Below are 19,068 nucleotides of genomic sequence, written 5' to 3'. Positions count from 1 at the left end.
GGACCTGGGGCAGTGGAGGGGCATGCCTTTCTGAAATTACTAACTGGGAGCCCCTGGAATAAGTGCCCTGGGCCTGACGGTATGCCCATGGCGTCCAGAATGGCCATTGATGGGCCCTTGCCACTGCATCATCAAGGGGCCTTGACCTGCCTCCTCTCTCTAGTGGTGCCGCTCTGATGGGTGCTGGATGTGCCTGGAGTAGTAGGACTCTGCCTCTGAGTCCAATTACTGGGACTCCGAGCACGGAGACCACATCGGTGCCGAGTGGTATGGTGCTGGGGGGATGGTGCTGCAGAGATGGTGAGCGGTGCCGCATTATTGCGGGCTTGCCTCTGGCCTGCGTCATGCCTTGCGGTGCCAGAGGCATATCTCGCCTGACAGGGGACTGTGGTGCTGTTATGGCAATCACGTCCCTGGCCACTTCGAATGTGTCTGTGGTGAAAAGGAGCTCCAACTCCTCCATCTGCCACTCTCTAGCAGGAGAGTCCAACAGCGCCAGACTCAATGGATCCCTCTGCAGGCCTGAAGTCGACAGTGCAAGGCGCTGGGTGCTCCTGCACGGGATGCATACCACTAGCGCCGTCAGTCCCTGCAGCTCCCATCGTGGGCGAGTGCTTCTTGTGGGGCACTGGTTAGTGTGAGCGGTGCCGTGTGGCCGCAGCAGGTTTCAGCACCGAGAAGTGACAGTGTCGAGAGTCTCTATATGTAGAGTCGTTCCTCGGTGCCGTAGCTTCTCTGATGGAGGCTGGCGCGCTCCGCGCTGAGGTGCTAGGTGCCATGTCCTGCTGGCCCAGGACCAGTTGGGTACAGAGGGCTGCCTTCATAATAAGGAGTTGTTTGAGCCCGAAGTCCCTTTCCTTCTTTATTCTCAGGCGGAACCCTTTGCAGATCTTACAACGATCTGTTTGATGAGTCTCCCCCAGGCACTTCAGGCAGGAGTCGTGGGGGTCGCCCTTTGGCATGGGCTTGTGGCAGGTTCCACACGGTTTAAAGTCTTGCGATCGAGGCATGCCCTGGACCCCAAGAGGGGAAGGAACTGGGGGGGACACCCCCAACCCTAGCGAACTACTAACTACTACAACTAACACTAACTATTTAACTATTTACAGGTTGACAAAACCAGAGATCACTAGGGGAAATGCTTGCCGAAGCAAGAGAGACACTCAGCTCCAATGACTGTCACTGGTGGTAAGAACAAACTGAAGAGGCAGTGGGTCAGCAGGACCCTATATACGGCGCCATGAAGGCACGACTCCAGGAGGCGCCTGAGCTGACCTGACAGGTACTGCTAGGGGAAAAACCTTCCAGCGACTGTGCATGCAATGCGCGCACATCTACTTGGAATTGACATGAGCAAGCACTCAAAGAGCCACCTCATATACCTGATATATTTGTAGAGGCTATAAAGGTACAGGATGGGTCTCGCCCCTCCCTTGGATTTGGACATCAGGAAGTAACGGGAGTAGAAGCTGTGACCCCAGTGTTGTGGCAGGGACTTCTCCACTGCTCCCAAAAGCGAGCTGACCTGCTCAAGGAGCAGTATCTCATTCATGGGGTCCCTAAAGATGGACAGAGAGGGTGGGTGGGGAGGAAGCAGGGAGAAGAACTGGATGGCATAACCCGATCTGACAGTGTCTAGGAACCAGTTGTCCGAAATGATTGGGTCCTAAGCATTGTGAAAGCAGACCAGCCTGTCCCAAAAGGGGCGGGGAGATGAGCAGGGAGGAGTAATGACTGGAACAGTTCTGGATCAAGGAGTCAAAATGGGCACTTAGACGGCACGGGGGGATGGCATGTGGACTGGCCGAACCCTAAGCCTGACTGTGGGATCTATCCCTCTTTCTGGAGTAGTCCTGTTGCTTCAGAAGAAGGAAAGGTTGAGCCCCTCTGCGCCACCAGCATGTACAACCCCAAGGAACTCAGGGTAGCCATGGAGTCCTTGAAGGAGTGCAGACTGTCATCAGTCTTCTCCAAACACAGGGGTTGGCCACTAAAAGGCAAGTCCTCAATGGCTTGGTGGAAATTGGGTGCAATACCTGAGTTCTGCAGCCAGGAAGTCCTTCTCCTGGTGACCACAGAAGCAATCGCCCTGGTCAAGGTGTCCGTGATGTTGAGTGCAGACTGCAAGGATGCCTTAGCCACCACGCAGCCTTCCATGACAAACTCCCAACATACCTCCTGTGAGGCCTCGGGCAGCTGGTTCGCGAACTTGGACATAGCTGTCCAGTTAAGAAAATCATATTTGGACAGCCGAGCCTGCTGGCTAGCAATTCAAATTTGTAAGGACAAAGACATGTAAATCTTCCTGCCCATAAAGTCCAATAATTTGGAACCTCTGTCCTTGGGGGTGGACTTGCATTTGCCCTGCTAGGCCTAATTGTTCACCACAGTCATGACTAGGGAATTTGGGGCTGGATGGGAATAAAACCCCTCAAATCCCTGCACAGGAATGAAATTGTGCTTCTTCATGCATTTAGCTGCTGGCGGTATCAAGGCCGGAGTGCTTCAGAGGGCGTTAGCCGGTTTGAGGAGCACGTCGTCAATTGGGAAGGAGACTTTCCCAGGGACAGAAGGCCGCAAAATGTCCACTAATTTGTGGGTGTTCTCTTGCAAGAACTCCGCTTGAATGCCCAGGGATGTCGCTGCACAGTGCAAAAGGTTAAAAATCTTAAAATCTTCCAGTACCAAAGAGGAGAATAAGCTAGGCAGCACTGCATCATCTGGAGATGGGGACGAGGCCCTTAACTGAGTCAAAGATGGATCTTGTTCCAGAAATGGCACACCTGGATGGAGAACTTTGGAGGCTCCACAGAGATAAGGACCACTGGTGCCTGGGCCTGCAGCAGATCTACGGTCACTACTGCAGACCCAGCGAGTGATCCTGCCTTTGAACGAGACGAGGAGGCCATTGATATGGACAGGGCATTGGTGGCCAGTAGGCACCAGGTAAGGGAACTCTATCCCAACCACAAGACGGATGCCAATCTTGGGAACTGTAATGGTCCATTAGCGGTCCTTGGTGCTTACTGTGCAATGGAGAGCGGGAGAATGACAACCCTGACTCGAATGCAGAGAAGCCTCGGGATCCCGGTGACAAGGGCAGAGCAGCGAGTAAGTGGTCTGACTCATCTGTCGCCCCGAATGAGGCAAGCAGCAGCATTGCAGATGGAGTCGGTGTGGAGCATGCCAGTGCTGGAAGTGGTGTCAGTCCTGATGTAAACAGAGGTATCAACTGTACTGACATTGAGGGTGATGAAAGCTGCTAAGGAAGCATCTCCCAGAAGTGGTGCCAAAGAGGTTCCCAGTACAAGGTCTTCCGTACCGATCCCGGTACTGGCTCTACCCCCACTACTGGAAGAGAAGCATTGTGCTGCGGTGCCACTAGACAAGGGTTTGGCGGCTCGCTCAATCGGAGGGGCTACAGATGGCGCAGCCCTAGGAAAGTCCTGGACCAATGGTGAGGTTGGGACTAAAAGGCAGAGGAGGTCTGCGGCTGCCTGGTACGCCAACAACATGGATACAGTCAATACCAGCATCTCCCTTGTTGGGACCAGACTTAAATGCCTGGAGGCTGGGACTGGAGTCAACAAGTACAGGATTTCTAACCTCCCTACTCAGTACTGGAGCAGGGTCAGAAGTACCCGTGCTGTCCCACATGCCAGCACCAGCTCTGTGCCAGTCCACACTTTTCCTGAGGGAGGTGGAAGAGTCACCCCAAGACCTGTAGCTGTTTCAATTGGTCTTATACAACCTTTTCCTCTCTGCAGGCCACAAGGAATGGCTCCTCAGTTTCTTTTGAGAGGCGCCTGCTCCAGAACGTGAAGCGGCAGCGCTCCTGGAGCACAAGGGTGATCATCAACCTGATGACAGCTTCAGTACCGGATCAGGCAGTATGGCCTGTTGAAGCAGGTGCAGCTTGAAGCAAAGGTCCCGAGCCACGTGAGTTCTTTTCTTGAACGACCTACAGATCATGCAATGCTCCTTGAGGTGGGCCTCGCAGAGACTGATCCCCACATGTGGTATTGCTCTCTATTGGGGATCGCTCCTCCACACGAAGGACAATGTTTAAACCCTGGTGAGGGCATCACTGGGGAAAACAGACTACTAGCTAACACTAACTACCAGCTATATACAATAAAACTAGACTAAGACTATCTGCGAGGTGGTGAGGCTACAACCACCAGCTGTAAGAAGGAACTGAGGCGGGTCGGGGCGGCACTGCCTCATATAGTCAGAGGAGGGGTCACAGCCACAAGCGCTGCCCCTCTATGGGTACTGCTAGGCAAAAATCTCTGGCTCTGGCACTGGGCACGCACACACCTAAGTGGAATACACATCTTCATCTACTTGAATTGCTGCTCATCTATAACATAGGACCCTAAGAACGGCTAAACTGGGTCAGACCAAAGGTCCATCTAGCCCAGTGTCCTGTCTTCCGACAGTGGACAATGCCAGGTCCCTCAGAGGGAATAAACAGAACAAGTAATCATCAAGTGATCCATTCCCCGTCACTCATTCCTAGCTTCTGGCAAACGGAGGCCAGGGACACCATCCCTGCCCATCCTGGCTAATAGCCATTGATGGACCTATCCTCCATGAATTTATCTAGTTCTTTTTTGAATCCTGTTATAGTTCTGGCCTTCACAACATCCTCTGGCAAAGAGTTCCACAGGTTGACTGTCCGTTGTGTGAAGAAATACTTCCTTATGTTTTAAATTTGCTATTAATTTCATTGGGTGATCCCTCGTTCTTGTGTTATGAGAAGGAGTAAATAACAACACTTCCTTATTTACTTTCTCTACACCAGTCATGATTTTATAGACCTCAATCATATCTCCCCTTTGTCATCTCTTTTCCAAGCTGAAAAGTCCCAGTCTTATTAATCTCTCCTCAGACGGAAGTCGTTCCATACCCCCTAATCATTTTTGTTGCCCTTTTCTGAACCTTTTCCAATTCCAATATATCTTTGTTGAGATGGGGCGACCACATCTACACACAGTATTCAAGATGTGGGCGTACCATGGATTTATACAGAGGCAATATGATATTTGAATGAATGCAGTATAATGAGTCAGCACTGATAGAAAGCAAGTTCATCAAACAACTTTAAGGGACGTCACAGATCTGACGAGCTGGACTCTGAATTTTCACAGAAATACTGACCTCTTGAAGTGGTTTGCCAGGACTCCAACCAGCTCTCCAATTCTGCTTTCATTAGTTGGCTGTCTGTTGAAGAGGCAGACAATGAGGTCTTTGTTATCCTTTGTGTGGAAGACCACAAGCTGGTCCTTTCCATTGGAGACACTCAATCCCGTCAACTGCAGAGAGAAAGCACAGAATAGTCTTATGGCATATATCTTAGTAACAATCCTCCACTACCAGAGGAATGGACTAAATCTAATATATCTTTTCCATCTTTAATTTTGATCATCTACTTCAGTACGCTATCCCATCTTTTCAGTTTTTAGCTCTGAAAGGATCACAGAACTAAATTTTTCTATTAGAAACTTTAGTATGCATGGCTTTTTCAATGCTCCCCCTGAAAGACCAGAAAAACTCAAGGGAAGGAAGGGAAGATTGAAACTACACAATATCCTGGAAGCCAGCAGGCGAAACAAAGGACAAGAATAGATTCCCGAGACCTTGCTCAGTCTGGCCCAACTCTCTGTGGGATTACTAGTAGTATTTATTATTTGTATGATCATAGCACCTAGGAGCCCAGGTCACTGACCAGGACTCCATTCTGCTAGGTGCTGTGCCCCCCTCGGAGAATGGAGGAGCCTGTTTCCAATTGTTTGGCGTGCCTACTGTGACGGGTTGGATCACAGAAACCCCCTTGGGAGCTGCCACCTGATGTACCAAGACTACCCCTGCTTCTGTTTTCCCTGCCAGCTCAGGACTCCAGCACCCCGTCTTGCTGAGCCAGACACTCCCGTCTGCTCCAACACAGACCCAGGGTCTGAATCACTTGTCCCAAAGCTGCAAGTTTACCTGAAAACAGCTCACAGAAGTGTGCTTGTCTTTAGCACTCAGATGCCCAACTCCCAATGGGGTCTAAACCCAAATAAATCCGTTTTACCCTGCATAAAGCTTATGCAGGGCAAACTCATAAATTGTTCGCCCTCTATAACACTGATAGAGAGATATGCACAGTTGTTTGCTCCCCCAGGTATTAATACATACTCTGAGTAAATTACTAAATAAAAAGTGATTTTATGAAATACAGAAAATAGGATTTAAGTGGTTCCAAGTAGTAACAGAACAAAGTAAGTCACCAAGCAAAATAAAATAAAATGCGCAAATCTATGTCTAATCAAGCTAAATACAGATAATCTCACCCTCAGAGATGCTTCAGTAAGTTTTTTTCAGACTGGACACCTTCCAGGCCTGGGCACAATTCTTTCCCCGGTACAGCTCTTGTTCCAGCTCAGGTGATAGCTAGGGGATTCTTTATGATGGCTCCTCTCTCCCTTTGTTCTCTTCCACCCCTTTATATATCTTTTGCATAAGGCAGGAACCCTTTGTCCCTCTGGGTTTCCACTCCCCCTCACTGGAAAAGCACCAGGTTAAAGATGGATTCCAGTTCAGGTGACATGATCACATGTCACTGCAAGACTTCATTGCCCACTTGCCAGCACATACACATACAGGAAGACTAACAGGTATCACAGCCATCTGCAGACAATGGTCCTGGTTAATGGGAGTCATCAAGATTCCAAACCATCATTAATGGCCCACACTTTACATAATTACAATAGGCCCTCAGAGTTATGTTTTATATTTCTAGTTTTAGATACAAGAGTGGTACATTTCTACAAATAGGATGATCACACTCAGTAGATTATGAGCTTTGTAATGATACCTTACAAGAGACCTTTTGCAAGAAGCATATCCCAGTTACATTATATTCACTTATTATCATGTTTTTATAAAACCATATAGGCTGCACAACGTCACACCTACCACCAAGTATCTTTGGAGGGATACCATTATGCCAGATGGCAGTAGGCCCACAACCCTGCTTTTCCTTTCCAAAGGAAGCCAGCAGCAGAATGGTAGCACAGCTGAGAGCACATTTTTTTCTCTCAAGCTAACAATCTAATGTAGCCCTTTGTATTTAACAATGTGCAAATAATATACAAGATATAAGGAAATTGGAAAATCAAGAGACCCCCGGGAAAAAAAGAAAACAGTAAACTCCACAAAGATCAGATACAGCAGACATTCTTCTCTGGAAATTTAGCTTCTGCAAGCCTCATCAGGGACTGCAGGGCTCCTCTCCAGGAATGTCTGGAGACACCAGGAACATGCCCATCCTCTAAAAATGAGGTGGAAGAGCCTGATAAGCATAATACTGATGGAACCTGAAAGTCTTGAGGCATTCTTTCCTAAAAGAATTTCCTTCTACAAACTCCCATCTCCTGTGATCAAATATTCATGCTCATCCAGTCAGAGACTATTCTGTATCCTGAGAAGCCTGCCTGATTTTCAGAGCTGGTCAGGATGCATCATGCTTTAAGTTTAACAATCCCAGTACTTTTTCACAAACTGGTATTTCTAAGAATCGGCCTACAAGGCCAGTCAAAGGCTTAACACTAATGTGGCATCCCCTGAAAATATATGCAATGAACACCACAGTAGCCGCTACCAAATTTTGGACAGATCTCTGGCACAAAAGAGCCCTAGACTATTCACCCTCTTCAGAGGTGCCTATGCTGTACTGATCTGAGAGCAGCTCATTGTTTCTGGACTAAGCATTCAGACAAACTATACAGACTCATTTTAATATGCCAAATACCCAGCAGTGATCTCCTGCATGCAATAGGATTTTACTCTCCACTACCCACAATACTTAAAAAGATTATCAAACAATTTTTAAACGTTACACTTTATGCATGGAAATTGTCAGCTGCCTGAGTGTACAGTGTCCCTTAAAATTAATTTGCATGTTTAAATATCATGCCAGTGATCACAATAGAGCCCCATGGGTTAGTGCTATCTGGGCTTTAAGTGTGCAGCTAATGGGGAGGGGAGAGAATGAATTGAAATCAATGAATTTCAAAAGCCTGTTTAAAAATTAATAATTAACTGAGCTGCTTTAGGAGGCCAACAGCCCTTGAACAAAGAATTATCTTGTTTTTCTATTTCAGGCTTAAAAAATTAACACCAAATCTTGAACATAGCACATAAAAAGAAAATTGTCTCACTAAGTACAAAGAATGGTAATCATTCAGTTTTCCTGGATGTTAGTTGTGAAGGTCAGAAAAAACTCAAAACTCTGAACATCTGTCCTTTTTAAAAATCATAAATATATGTATATACTGTGAAAGGTAGCCAAAATAGAGATTCCTTCCACTGCTTTGTCAATCACCTTTAAACTGCCCTCTGCCATCTTGAAAAATCAGTTTCCCCCCTTTGTAGGGGAGACTAAAATGAATGCTGCATTAAAACTATTACCAGCATACTCACTTTATAGCAGAATCTCAAAATAGAAACACTTTAATCTATACAAGGCTGTAATAGATTGGGAGTAAGGAAGACACGTCTGAAACAAAAATACCAAAATCCTTTGAATTTTCCCTTTTTCCAGAGATCTTTAAGGGTTTTTTTCTGCCTAGATTTTATAAAAAAAATTCAAGACGTGTGTTTGTAATAATATATAAGTAAGTTTGCGGCGTAATTAATGCCAGATTCCTCAATGTCTAGCATATTCAAACAAATGTGGTTTGTAATTCCATACACAAAATCAAAGACTCCTTTTTGAAGAGACAAGGAGACCATACAAAATCCGGGATCTGAATTGCATTAATCAGTCATTCATTAAGGGACAGTCTTTGCTATTACATATGAGCAATAAGCAGTTAAAGAAAATGGGAAACTACAGGATGGCTTCTTGAGCTAAAAACAAGTTCACGGGTAGCACCAGACATCAGCTGACTGTCTCCAATGAGATTTCCATGGAAACACCATCCCTAAGGATGTTGCCATGTTGATAGGGTGCTTTAGAAATGTTGATAGTGAGTATTGCTGGCAGGCAGATGAATTTCAGCTGGGTTCACCCTTGTACACATTAGAAGGGCAATCCATCTTCCAGATGAACATATATCTTTCTAGCAAGGAACATCTAATAGAGCAAGCACAGAGGCTGGTGGTAATTATCATCCATTTACTTCTTTAAAACATCCACATCAATCCAAAGAACTGTGTTTTTTCAACAAAGAAAAACACCTGCATCATTAAGTGGCTACTTATGCCACCTCCCTCATCAAAATATACACTAATATAAAAAACAGTCCTATTATTGAAGAGACCATACGTGCTGAAAAATGAGAACTACACTAGGCAGCTCAAATGGTAAGGGACAAACTGCAAACATTCAAACCACTAGAAAAGGTACGAAACAAATCTATAAATAGAAAGAAATGATGGATGAGCTTGTGCAAAAATCACAGACCTGGGTTTAATTCAGGGAGCCCTGTAAACCAGAAAAATAAAACATTTCACATATTGTGTCTAAATCATCTCAACTCTGCATTCTCTTCTCCTCACTGCCCATTCCTGCAGGATGCCACTAGCTCAACAGTAAATCACAGGACAAGGATTCAGGCAGCATGCCTCAGCACTATGATGCAATTTCTTGGGAATATTAGAAAAGGACCAAAGGGTCACTCCCTGGAATTAAAACATATATGACGAGGGGCTCAGGATTGCAAAGCAGTGATTTGCTATTACTGTGTTTGAAGAAGACCTGCTCATATAAAGCATTTCCAATACAGCACAGTAACATTCTGAGGTCTCTATGCTTCACAGAACATTTTCATTTTGCCCCATTACCCCTCTTACAAAATACCCCAATGTCTCGTCATAATTATTTAGATTGAGGAGATTGTTCAATACAGGTGTCCTCCCCAGTGGCAGGTCACTGCAGGTTTACTAGAAAAGCTGGTTTCTATCTATTGAATTTCTAAGTATTCGAACAAGTGCAATACCCAGATGCACCGAAACATTAGCTGCTTCAATGCTGGATAAAATGCAAACTAAGCGTAGCCTGTGCCCTTAACTAGCACTTCCAGGAAGTCCTCACTCCATTCATGTGAATGGATGTTCTATTTTAAACATGCATTTTATGTGAAGGACTGCAACAAGCAGCTATTCTCATCCAAAATGTGTTTTCCAGGCAACTTGCACAAGACTGTACATCTGACTTATCTGTAACCTTCAATTTTTAAAACATTAAGAAGTTTTCCAAGCAAGCCATGCTGTGCTCTGGCTGCTAGCTGTCAGCATCAAGGCACAGAACATTGTTAAAGAATAATATGGTCTCCCTCTGCTAGATGAACACAGAGACAAAGCTCAGCCTTTAATATTTATCTTCCATAAAGGTTTAATGTCAAACACTTCTTTCAAAAGCAAGATGACAGTGGTCATTGATAAATGTGGACTTATTTCAATTACCAATGTAGCAAGTTACTTGTTTTGATCTAACCATTTGGTTTGAGACAATGGGATAGCAAGCTCACAGCTGCTAACTAGAACATAAATCAGAAACCAGATTTTCATTAATTCAGGGATCAGATGAATTTTTATTCCTTCAAACAAAAATAAAAGCCAGAAGCTTGCTTCGAAAGTACAGTTTGCTTTTTAGATACCCTGTATATTTTAATAAGTTGGTTTGGGTTGGCAGGAGTCAGCCATCCAGCAATCAAACCTGCTGACAATTTCATTTTGTACAATTAGGAAGTAATGTGAACAGAACATCAGCCCAGGAAAACGCCCCACAGCTGCTACATAAACTTAGAGGCAAGGCCTGTTTTCAAAGAAGGAGGCACTGATGCCATGACAATGCTCTATTGCAATAGCTATTCTTATTAGAACAAGTGGCTAACACAGGCAGATGTTGGCCCATTAGGCAGTGAGCTAGGGTGTGTGTTCATGAGACACTGGTGCACTTCTTGGCTGGTTGAAGAGCAAAGCACGCAGCAGGGCTGGATGGGGAGAAAAGGACCAATGCTAAGGATGCGGGAGGGAACTACTAACTATGGCTACATATGCAGCAAATATTATTCATTCCCCACTCCCCATTTTCACTGTCATTTACAATAAAGGAATACCAGATTTACTGATGAAATCCCAGCCATACATTCAGTGGGACTCTGTAAAGCTGTGACATTCCCAAACTAGCCAAACCAGGCCGTGTAGTTTTGTAGTAACTACAGCAGGTTTAACTCAGGCTGCGAAAATTGAGTAGTAGCAAATCAGCTAAAAGGGACACTGAAGAGCTAAAAGGCCAGCTCTTTCCACCCCTTCTCCACCAGTGATAATCTCCTGCTTTGAAATGTGAGCTAAATCTCTGCTAGCCTGAGGACCAGATAGTCCAATCCAATTCGATATCTGTCTTGGTTTACTATTTAATATACATTTTATCAACGAGCGTTCAAACGTTAAGGGTCAGAGAAACCCACAAAGGCCTGGACATTCTGAGCTAGAGCTGCTGGGACTTTCTAACCTCATTCTATGGGACCACAATCCTGCAGTGCACCGTACACAAAAAATAAAACCATTTGAAGAGGAAATGAGTAGTTTGGTTTCTGGCCTTCATATTATGTATTGGAATTAAAAGGAACAACATTATTTAGCAGCATTTAAAAAGTGCTTTACATCTTCAAAGTGCTTTACAAACATTAAACATATAAGTGATGCAAATGTAGTTATTGTCTCAATTTTACAGGAGGGAAAACTGAGTCAATTAAGTGCCTTGTTCAAGATCACAGGGAATGTGTGTGTCAGAGCCTGAGATTAGAACTCTGAAGTCATTGGATTCCAGTCCTCATACTTACATTGTAAAGTGGGATGGTATTCATCACCCTGTACTGCTTCATAGGGTCCATTTTATAAAGGTGTCGATCAGTGATAAAAATTGCTCGGTCCTCCACCTTATTAAAGCGATTTACCTGGAAAAAGGCAAATCCCCACAGATGTTAAGTCACACAAATTACTTCATGTTGCATGAAAGGATCAAAATTCATGGTATCAAGTTCCTACATATGTAAGTGCACCTAACAGAAACAATAGGGAACATTACTGCGTGATCTGAAGAGGTTTAAAATTTGCTTCAACATTTCTATGTCAAACCTGGGATGTGGAGCTATAACATGTAAATATCTTCATCAACTTTAAAGCAACAATGGTGTTTTAGTCTCCAAGGGTATCAGGTAGCTCCATATCCTCAGGTTTCTTATGAACAATAAGCTGGGTAGTATCTGGGAACAATATGAAATGCATTCCATACGCTATTGTGATAATTTACAAATTAAATAATGTAATATAATTCAGTGAAAAAAGTCATGTTTTAATGCAGTGATTGTACTCAGTAAATATAAAGCCAATTATAGAGATTCTTGGAATTCAGTAAAGACCCATTAATTCTCCTGCTGAGACTCATCACTATCATATCACTTTTCAACCACACTGGCTGCCAACAAGAGTCCAACAGGACCTGAAATTAACTGGATACATGTCAAGGCACTAGAGCAGCGATGGGCAAACTTTTTGGCCCGAGGGCCACATCGGGGTGCAAAACTGTATGGAGGCCAGGTAGGGAAGGTTGTGCCTCCCCAAACACCCTGGCCCCCGCCCCCTATCTGCCCCCTCCCACTTCCCGCCCCTTGACTGCCCCCCTCAGAACTCCCAACCCATCCAACACCCCCTACTCCTTGTCCCCTGACCCCCCCCCTCCCGGAACCCCCCTCCCCCGGGACCCTACCCCCTGTCCAACCCCCCCTGCTCCTTGTCCCCTGGCTGCCCCCCAAACCCCAATCCACACCCCTGCCCCCTGACAGGCCCCCCGGAACTCCCACACCTGATCCAACCCCCCCGCTCCGTCCCCTGACCGCCCCCCACAGAACCTCCACCCCATCCAACCACCCCCTGCTCCCTGTCCCCTGACTGCCCCCCCGGGACTCCCTGCCCCTTAGCCAACCCCTCCCCCCCGCCCCCTTACCACGCCGCTCAGAGCAGCAGGAGCATGTAGCCCCGCCGCCCCGACAGAGCCAGCCGTGCTACCTACGCAGCAGCATCACTGCGGGGGGGAGGAAGGGGAGGACAGCAGGGGAGGGGCCGGGGGCTAGCCTCCCCAGCCAGGAGCTCAAGGGCCGGGCAGGACAGTCCCGCGGGCGGGATGTGGCCCACGGGCCGTAGTTTGCCCACCTCTGCACTAGAGGGACAATCCTTAGAAATGCACAGGTGGTTCATTCATTTTAAGCTAAACTCATCACAATTCTATCCTAGTAGGATATTGTCTGTATGACTGAACACTCAGAATGAGGGGATCCCGCTGGAAGCTGATCTTAATGCATGGTATATTGAAGGATGGCTTGAGAACAATGATAAAAAGCATTTTTCTGAAGTGGCTACATTAAGTTTCCCTTGTGCTGATCATTGCTGAACCTTACTTCACCTCCCAGTCGCTTACTATACTGAATTTCTCACCACATCAAATCTGATGGAATTAAGAGGGACCAATCCTCTGACTGAAACAGTCTTCCCAATCTAGTAGTGTCTGCACCTTGGATTATTGTCCAGTACAGAACAGCAGTTTAAGTGACCATGAGATGGTCGAGTTCAGGATCCTGACACAAGGAAGAAAGGAGAGCAGCAGAATACGGACCCTGGACTTCAGAAAAGCAGACTTTGACTCCCTCAGGGAACTGATGGGCAGGATCCCCTGGGAGAATAACATGAGGGGGAAAGGAGTCCAGGAGAGCTGGCTGTATTTTAAAGAATCCTTATTGAGGTTGCAGGAAAAAACCATCCCGATGTGTAGAAAGAATAGTAAATATGGCAGGCGACCAGCTTGGCTTAACAGTGAAATCCTTGCTGATCTTAAACGCAAAAAAGAAGCTTACAAGAAGTGGAAGATTGGACAAATGACCAGGGAGGAATATAAAAATATTGCTCAGGCATGCAGGAGTGAAATCAGGAAGGCCAAATCACACTTGGAGTTGCAGCTAGCAAGAGATGTTAAGAGTAACAAGAAGGGTTTCTTCAGGTATGTTAGCAACAAGAAGAAAGTCAAGGAAAGTGTGGGCCCCTTACTGAATGAGGGAGGCAACCTAGTGACAGAGGATGTGGAAAAAGCAAATGTACTCAATGCTTTTTTTGCCTCTGTCTTCACAAACAAGGTCAGCTCCCAGACTGCTGCACTGGGCAGCACAGTATGGGGAGAAGGTGACCAGCACTCTGTGGAGAAAGAAGTGGTTCAGGACTATTTAGAAAAACTGGATGAGCACAAGTCCATGGGGCCGGATGCGCTGCATCCGAGGGTGCTAAAGGAGTTGGCGGATGTGATTGCAGAGCCATTGGCCATTATCTTTGAAAACTCATGGCGATCCGGGGAGGTCCCAGATGACTGGAAAAGGGCTAATGTAGTGCCCATCTTTAAAAAAAGGGAAGGAGGAGGATCCGGGGAACTACAGGCCAGTCAGCCTCACCTCAGTCCCTGGAAAAATCATGGAGCAGGTCCTCAAGGAATCAATTCTGAAGCACTTAGAGGAGAGGAAAGTGATCAGGAACTGTCAGCATGGATTCACCAAGGGCAAGTCATGCCTGACTAACCTAATTGCCTTCTATGAGGAGAAAACTGACTCTGTGGATGAGGGGAAAGCAGTGGACATGTTATTCCTTGACTTTAGCAAAGCTTTTGATATGGTCTCCCACAGTATTCTTGCCAGCAAGTTAAAGAAGTATGGGCTGGATGAATGGACTATAAGGTGGATAGAAAGCTGGTTAGATCATTGGGCTCAACGGGTAGTGATCAATGGCTCCATGTCTAGTTGGCAGCCGGTTTCAAGCGGAGTGCCCCAAGGATCGGTCCTGGGGCCGGTTTTGTTCAATATCTTCAGTAATGATCTGGAGGATGGCGTGGACTGCACCCTCAGCAAGTTTGCAGATGAAACTAAACTGGGAGGAGTGGTAGATACGCTGGAGGGTAGGGATAGGATACAGAGGGACCTAGACAAATTAGAGGATTGGGACAAAAGAAACCTGATGAGGTTCAACAAGGACAAGTGCAGAGTCCTGCACTTAGGATGGAAGAATCCCATTCACTCTTACAGACTAGGGACCGAATGGCTAGGAAGCAGTTCTGCAGAAAAGGACCTAGGGGTTACAGTGGACGAGAAGCTGGATATGAGTCAACAATGTGCCCTTGTTGCCATGAAGGCTAATGACATTTTGGGCTGTATAAGTAGGGGCATTGCCAGCAGATCGAGGGACGTGATCATTCCCCTCTATTTGACATTGGTGAGGTCTCATCTGGAGTACTGTGTCCAGTTTTGGGCCCCACACAACAAGAAGGATGTGGAAAAATTGGAAAGAGTCCAGCGGAAGGCAACAAAAATGATTAGGGGGGTGGAGCACATGACTTATGAGGAGAGGCTGAGGGAATTGGGATTGTTTAGCCTGCAGAAGAGAAGAATGAGGGGGGATTTGATAGCTGCTTTCAACTACCTGAAAGGGGGTTCCAAAGAGGATGGATCTAGACTGTTCTCAGTGGTGGCAGATGACAGAACAAGGAGTAATGGTCTCAAGTTGCAGTTGGGGAGGTTTAGGTTGGATATTAGGAAAAACTTTTTCACTAGGAGGGTGGTGAAGCCCTGGAATGGGTTACCTAGGGAGGTGGTGGAATCTCCTTCCTTAGAGGTTTTTAAGGCGCGGCTTGACAAAGCCCTGGCTGGGATGATTTAGTTGGGAATTGGTCCTGCTTTGAGCAGGGGGTTGGACTAGATACCTCCTGAGGTCCCTTCCAACCCTGATATTCTATGATTCTAAGTCAGTTAGTACTTTGTCTTAATTCATGCATGTTACTATAATCAGGGGGGAACTTATTGTTTCTATGCCATCACGGCAACAGGAAAATAGACTTAATAAAAGGGCCAACTAATCTAATACACTAAAAGTAAAAGGTGTAATTTAGCAGCAAGCTAGTTCTCCCCTAGTTCTCAAGATTGTCTTTTCTGCATTCACTTTTAATCACCAGCAAAGTACCAAATGATCCCAATTAGTATCCCTCCAGCACAGTACAACACCTAAGTCAGCCAGAGGGCTTGCTATTGCAATACAAAAATAACAGGAGTACTTGTGGCACCTTAGAGACTAACAAATTTATTAGAGCATAAGCTTTCGTGGGCTACAACCCACTTCTTCGGATGCAGTCTCTAAGGTGCCACAAGTACTCCTGTTATTTTTGCGGATACAGACTAACACGGCTGCTACTCTGAAACCTATTGCAATACAAATCATCTCTAGTGAGGTGCTCACATAGTTTTGCTATCCATTAAAAATAGCTACTGTACTGGAGGGCTGGAGGATAGCAAGTGTACCTATATATAAAAATGTTCTGGGGGTGATCTAGGAAAGTGAAGACCAGTAAGCCAATTAGCCAGTTACAGATATAAGGCTAAAATAATCATTAAAAATTGAATAAAAACACTTGGAAAATCATGATATGATAGGGTCTAACACGCACGGTTTCTGCAAACGGAAAACAGCATCTCACTAATTTGTTAAAATCCTTTGAATGTGTCAGTAAAATAGTGGATAAAAGAGAATGGGTTGACAAAGGGAGTGTCACAGCACGCCCATATTCTTCATAGAAATATGCTTATATGAATATGGCATAACTAAATTGTATTTGATGCAAGATGGGTCTTGCAAAATATCATTGGAAAGGTTATGATTTCTTGAATATGATTATCCTATTTGTATGAATACATGTATCATTGCTGTACCTGAAGTTAGGAATATAAACTCTATCAATTGCAAAAGTGTTTGCATCTGGGAAACACCCACCAGATAGTAGGCAATCAGCCTGAATGGGCCATTAGGAAAGACAATGGAATGGGTCTTTGAAGATGCTGATCTCCCATCTTCCTGGAGCTCCTTCCTGTGGACATTACAAATAAACCTTGTCTCATGGTTGCTTTGACACTGCAAGGTCATGTGATCATGTCACCTGGTACTAGACGCCCATCTTGGGCTTTCAGTGTTTTTCCATTAAGAGGGGGTTGGGAGTCAGCCTGGGAAACAAAAGATTCATGCCATATATAAATTCTGTTTAAGGCTCGAGAGTGAGTTAATCACGGTCGCCGGTTCTTCGCTAGATCCCTGCCCAGGATGACTCCTGTAAACACCTAAAACTGATCCGGGGAGAAGGACTGGGACCAGGCTGAAAAAGGTCAGCCTGTGAAGGGTATACCTGGAGATTTAAGTTGCAAGCAGTGCAGTTTACCTTCAAGAAACTCTGCACCCTGCATAAAACAACATTTAGGGTGAGAAATTACTATTTGTAGCCAATTTCTTCAATGTATTAAGCCTAGTTTGTGTGCTTTGTTTTATTTGCTCAGTAATCCGCTTTGATCTGTTTGCTATCCCTTATAATCACTTAAAAATCTGTCCTTTGTAGTTAATAAACTTGTATTTGTTTTCTATAAACCAGTCTGTGCAATTTATATCGCGTGCGCACGGGGGGAGGGAAGAGAGGGAGCTGTGTATATCTCCCTCCACATTGCGGGGGGGCAATTTTTATGAGCTTGTGCTGTACAGATCTCTCTACACAGTGCAAGACAATATAATTTGGGGTTTACACCCCAAAGGAGGTGTGCACGTGAGTGCTGGGTAAATCCCTTAGCTGAATCCTCCCACACAGAGCTGATTTCAGTCTGTGTCTGCAGCTGGGTGTGGCCTTACCTATGTGTGTGCTAGAGAAGGCTTGAGGGCCTGGCACAGCAAGAGCAGGGTGAGAAAGCCCAGGCTGGTGGAACGGGTGGGCTCAGTGGGACCCCAGTATATCAGGTGGCAACCCGGACGGAGGGTCCAACCCGTCACAAGGAGGTTACTGACCTATAACTGAGGGTTCTTTGAGATGTGTAAACTGTGGGTTATGCATGTGCACCATGCACCCAGAGCCAGAGAATGTGAAAGTAGTGTTTGTTGGTCTGTGCATGCACCTTGGTTCACCTCGTGTCTCTGTACAAGGGGATAAAGGGCTGCGCAGATCGTCCGCCTTTCCAGTTCCTTCTCTACCACGAATCAGATAAGAGTGGAAGCCGAGGGGAAAGAGGGTGGGCAGTGGGTATGGGAATACAGATAGTGGAATACAAAGAGGGACCACACATCTCAAAGAACCTCCAGTTACAGGTCAGTAACTTCTCCTTCTTTGAGTGATGGTCCCTACTGTACTCCACTGTGGGTGACTGACAAGCAGTACCTAAGTAGGAGGAAGGTGTGAGGATGTACAGGGTAGAACTGAGCAGAGGACCATCGTCCCAAAGGAGGCATTAGCAGAGGAATCCTGCAGCAGGGCATAATGTCTCACATGAATGGAGCCCCACGTGGCTGCTTTACAGATGTCAAGGAGGGGTACCTCCTGAAGTGATGTGATAACTGTTGCTTGTGCTGTGGTGGAATGAGCTCTTACCCCATGGGGAGGGAAGGTAAGGTTCAATAGCTGATAGAGTAGAATGAAGCCAGAGATCCATTTGGAGATTCTCTGGGTACAGTTGATGTGCCTCCTGATTCTTTCTGCTACAGAAATGGATAGTCTTGGGGATTTCCTGATTGGCTTTGTTCTTTGCAGGTACAAGGTTTAAGTACCACTTGGGACTAGGCTTCTGAATAGGCAGGAAGGTTCTGATTAGGCCTTTCCAGAATCTATTGGCCAGTGGATGTGTGAAGAACAAGTAGCCCTGAGAAGATGGATGGTAAGCACTGATTGCCACCAATTGGACTTGCAAGGACCTGATGGACAAGCCTGATGTCTTCAAAGAGAGGATATAGTCCAAGATGTGAGGAATATCTGCAGTTTCTGGGAGAATGCCTCTTTGATATGCCCAAGAAGAAAAGCGCTTCCATTTAGCTAGGTAACATCTAGTAGAGTCCTGTCTACAATTAGAAAGGATGTCTCGCACAGCTGTGGAACACAAACTTTCTAAGGACAATGCCCATCCAAATACCAAGGCCTGAATTGAAGCAGACGCATATTGGGATGCTTGATCTTGCCATTCCAAAAGC

General features: G+C 45.8%; 1 protein-coding gene across 1 annotated transcript in view; it reads right to left on the bottom strand.

The window, feature by feature from the left end:
• The window catches only part of MYO1D (myosin ID), a 369,137-nt gene that overhangs the window by 115,331 nt on the left and 234,738 nt on the right, over nucleotides 1-19,068 (bottom strand). The window contains exons 20-21 of the mRNA XM_065422544.1: nucleotides 11,838-11,951; nucleotides 5,164-5,318 (exon numbers count right to left, since the gene is read on the bottom strand). Of these exons, the coding sequence (XP_065278616.1) occupies nucleotides 5,164-5,318; nucleotides 11,838-11,951 (269 nt within the window). The remainder of the gene's footprint in view (nucleotides 1-5,163; nucleotides 5,319-11,837; nucleotides 11,952-19,068) is intronic.

This window comes from Emys orbicularis, chromosome 25, assembly GCF_028017835.1.
Source record: "Emys orbicularis isolate rEmyOrb1 chromosome 25, rEmyOrb1.hap1, whole genome shotgun sequence".
NCBI classification, from domain to species: Eukaryota; Metazoa; Chordata; order Testudines; family Emydidae; genus Emys; species Emys orbicularis.
Note: the sequence above shows the minus strand (reverse complement) of the source record. Positions and strands in the feature narration are given on the sequence as shown.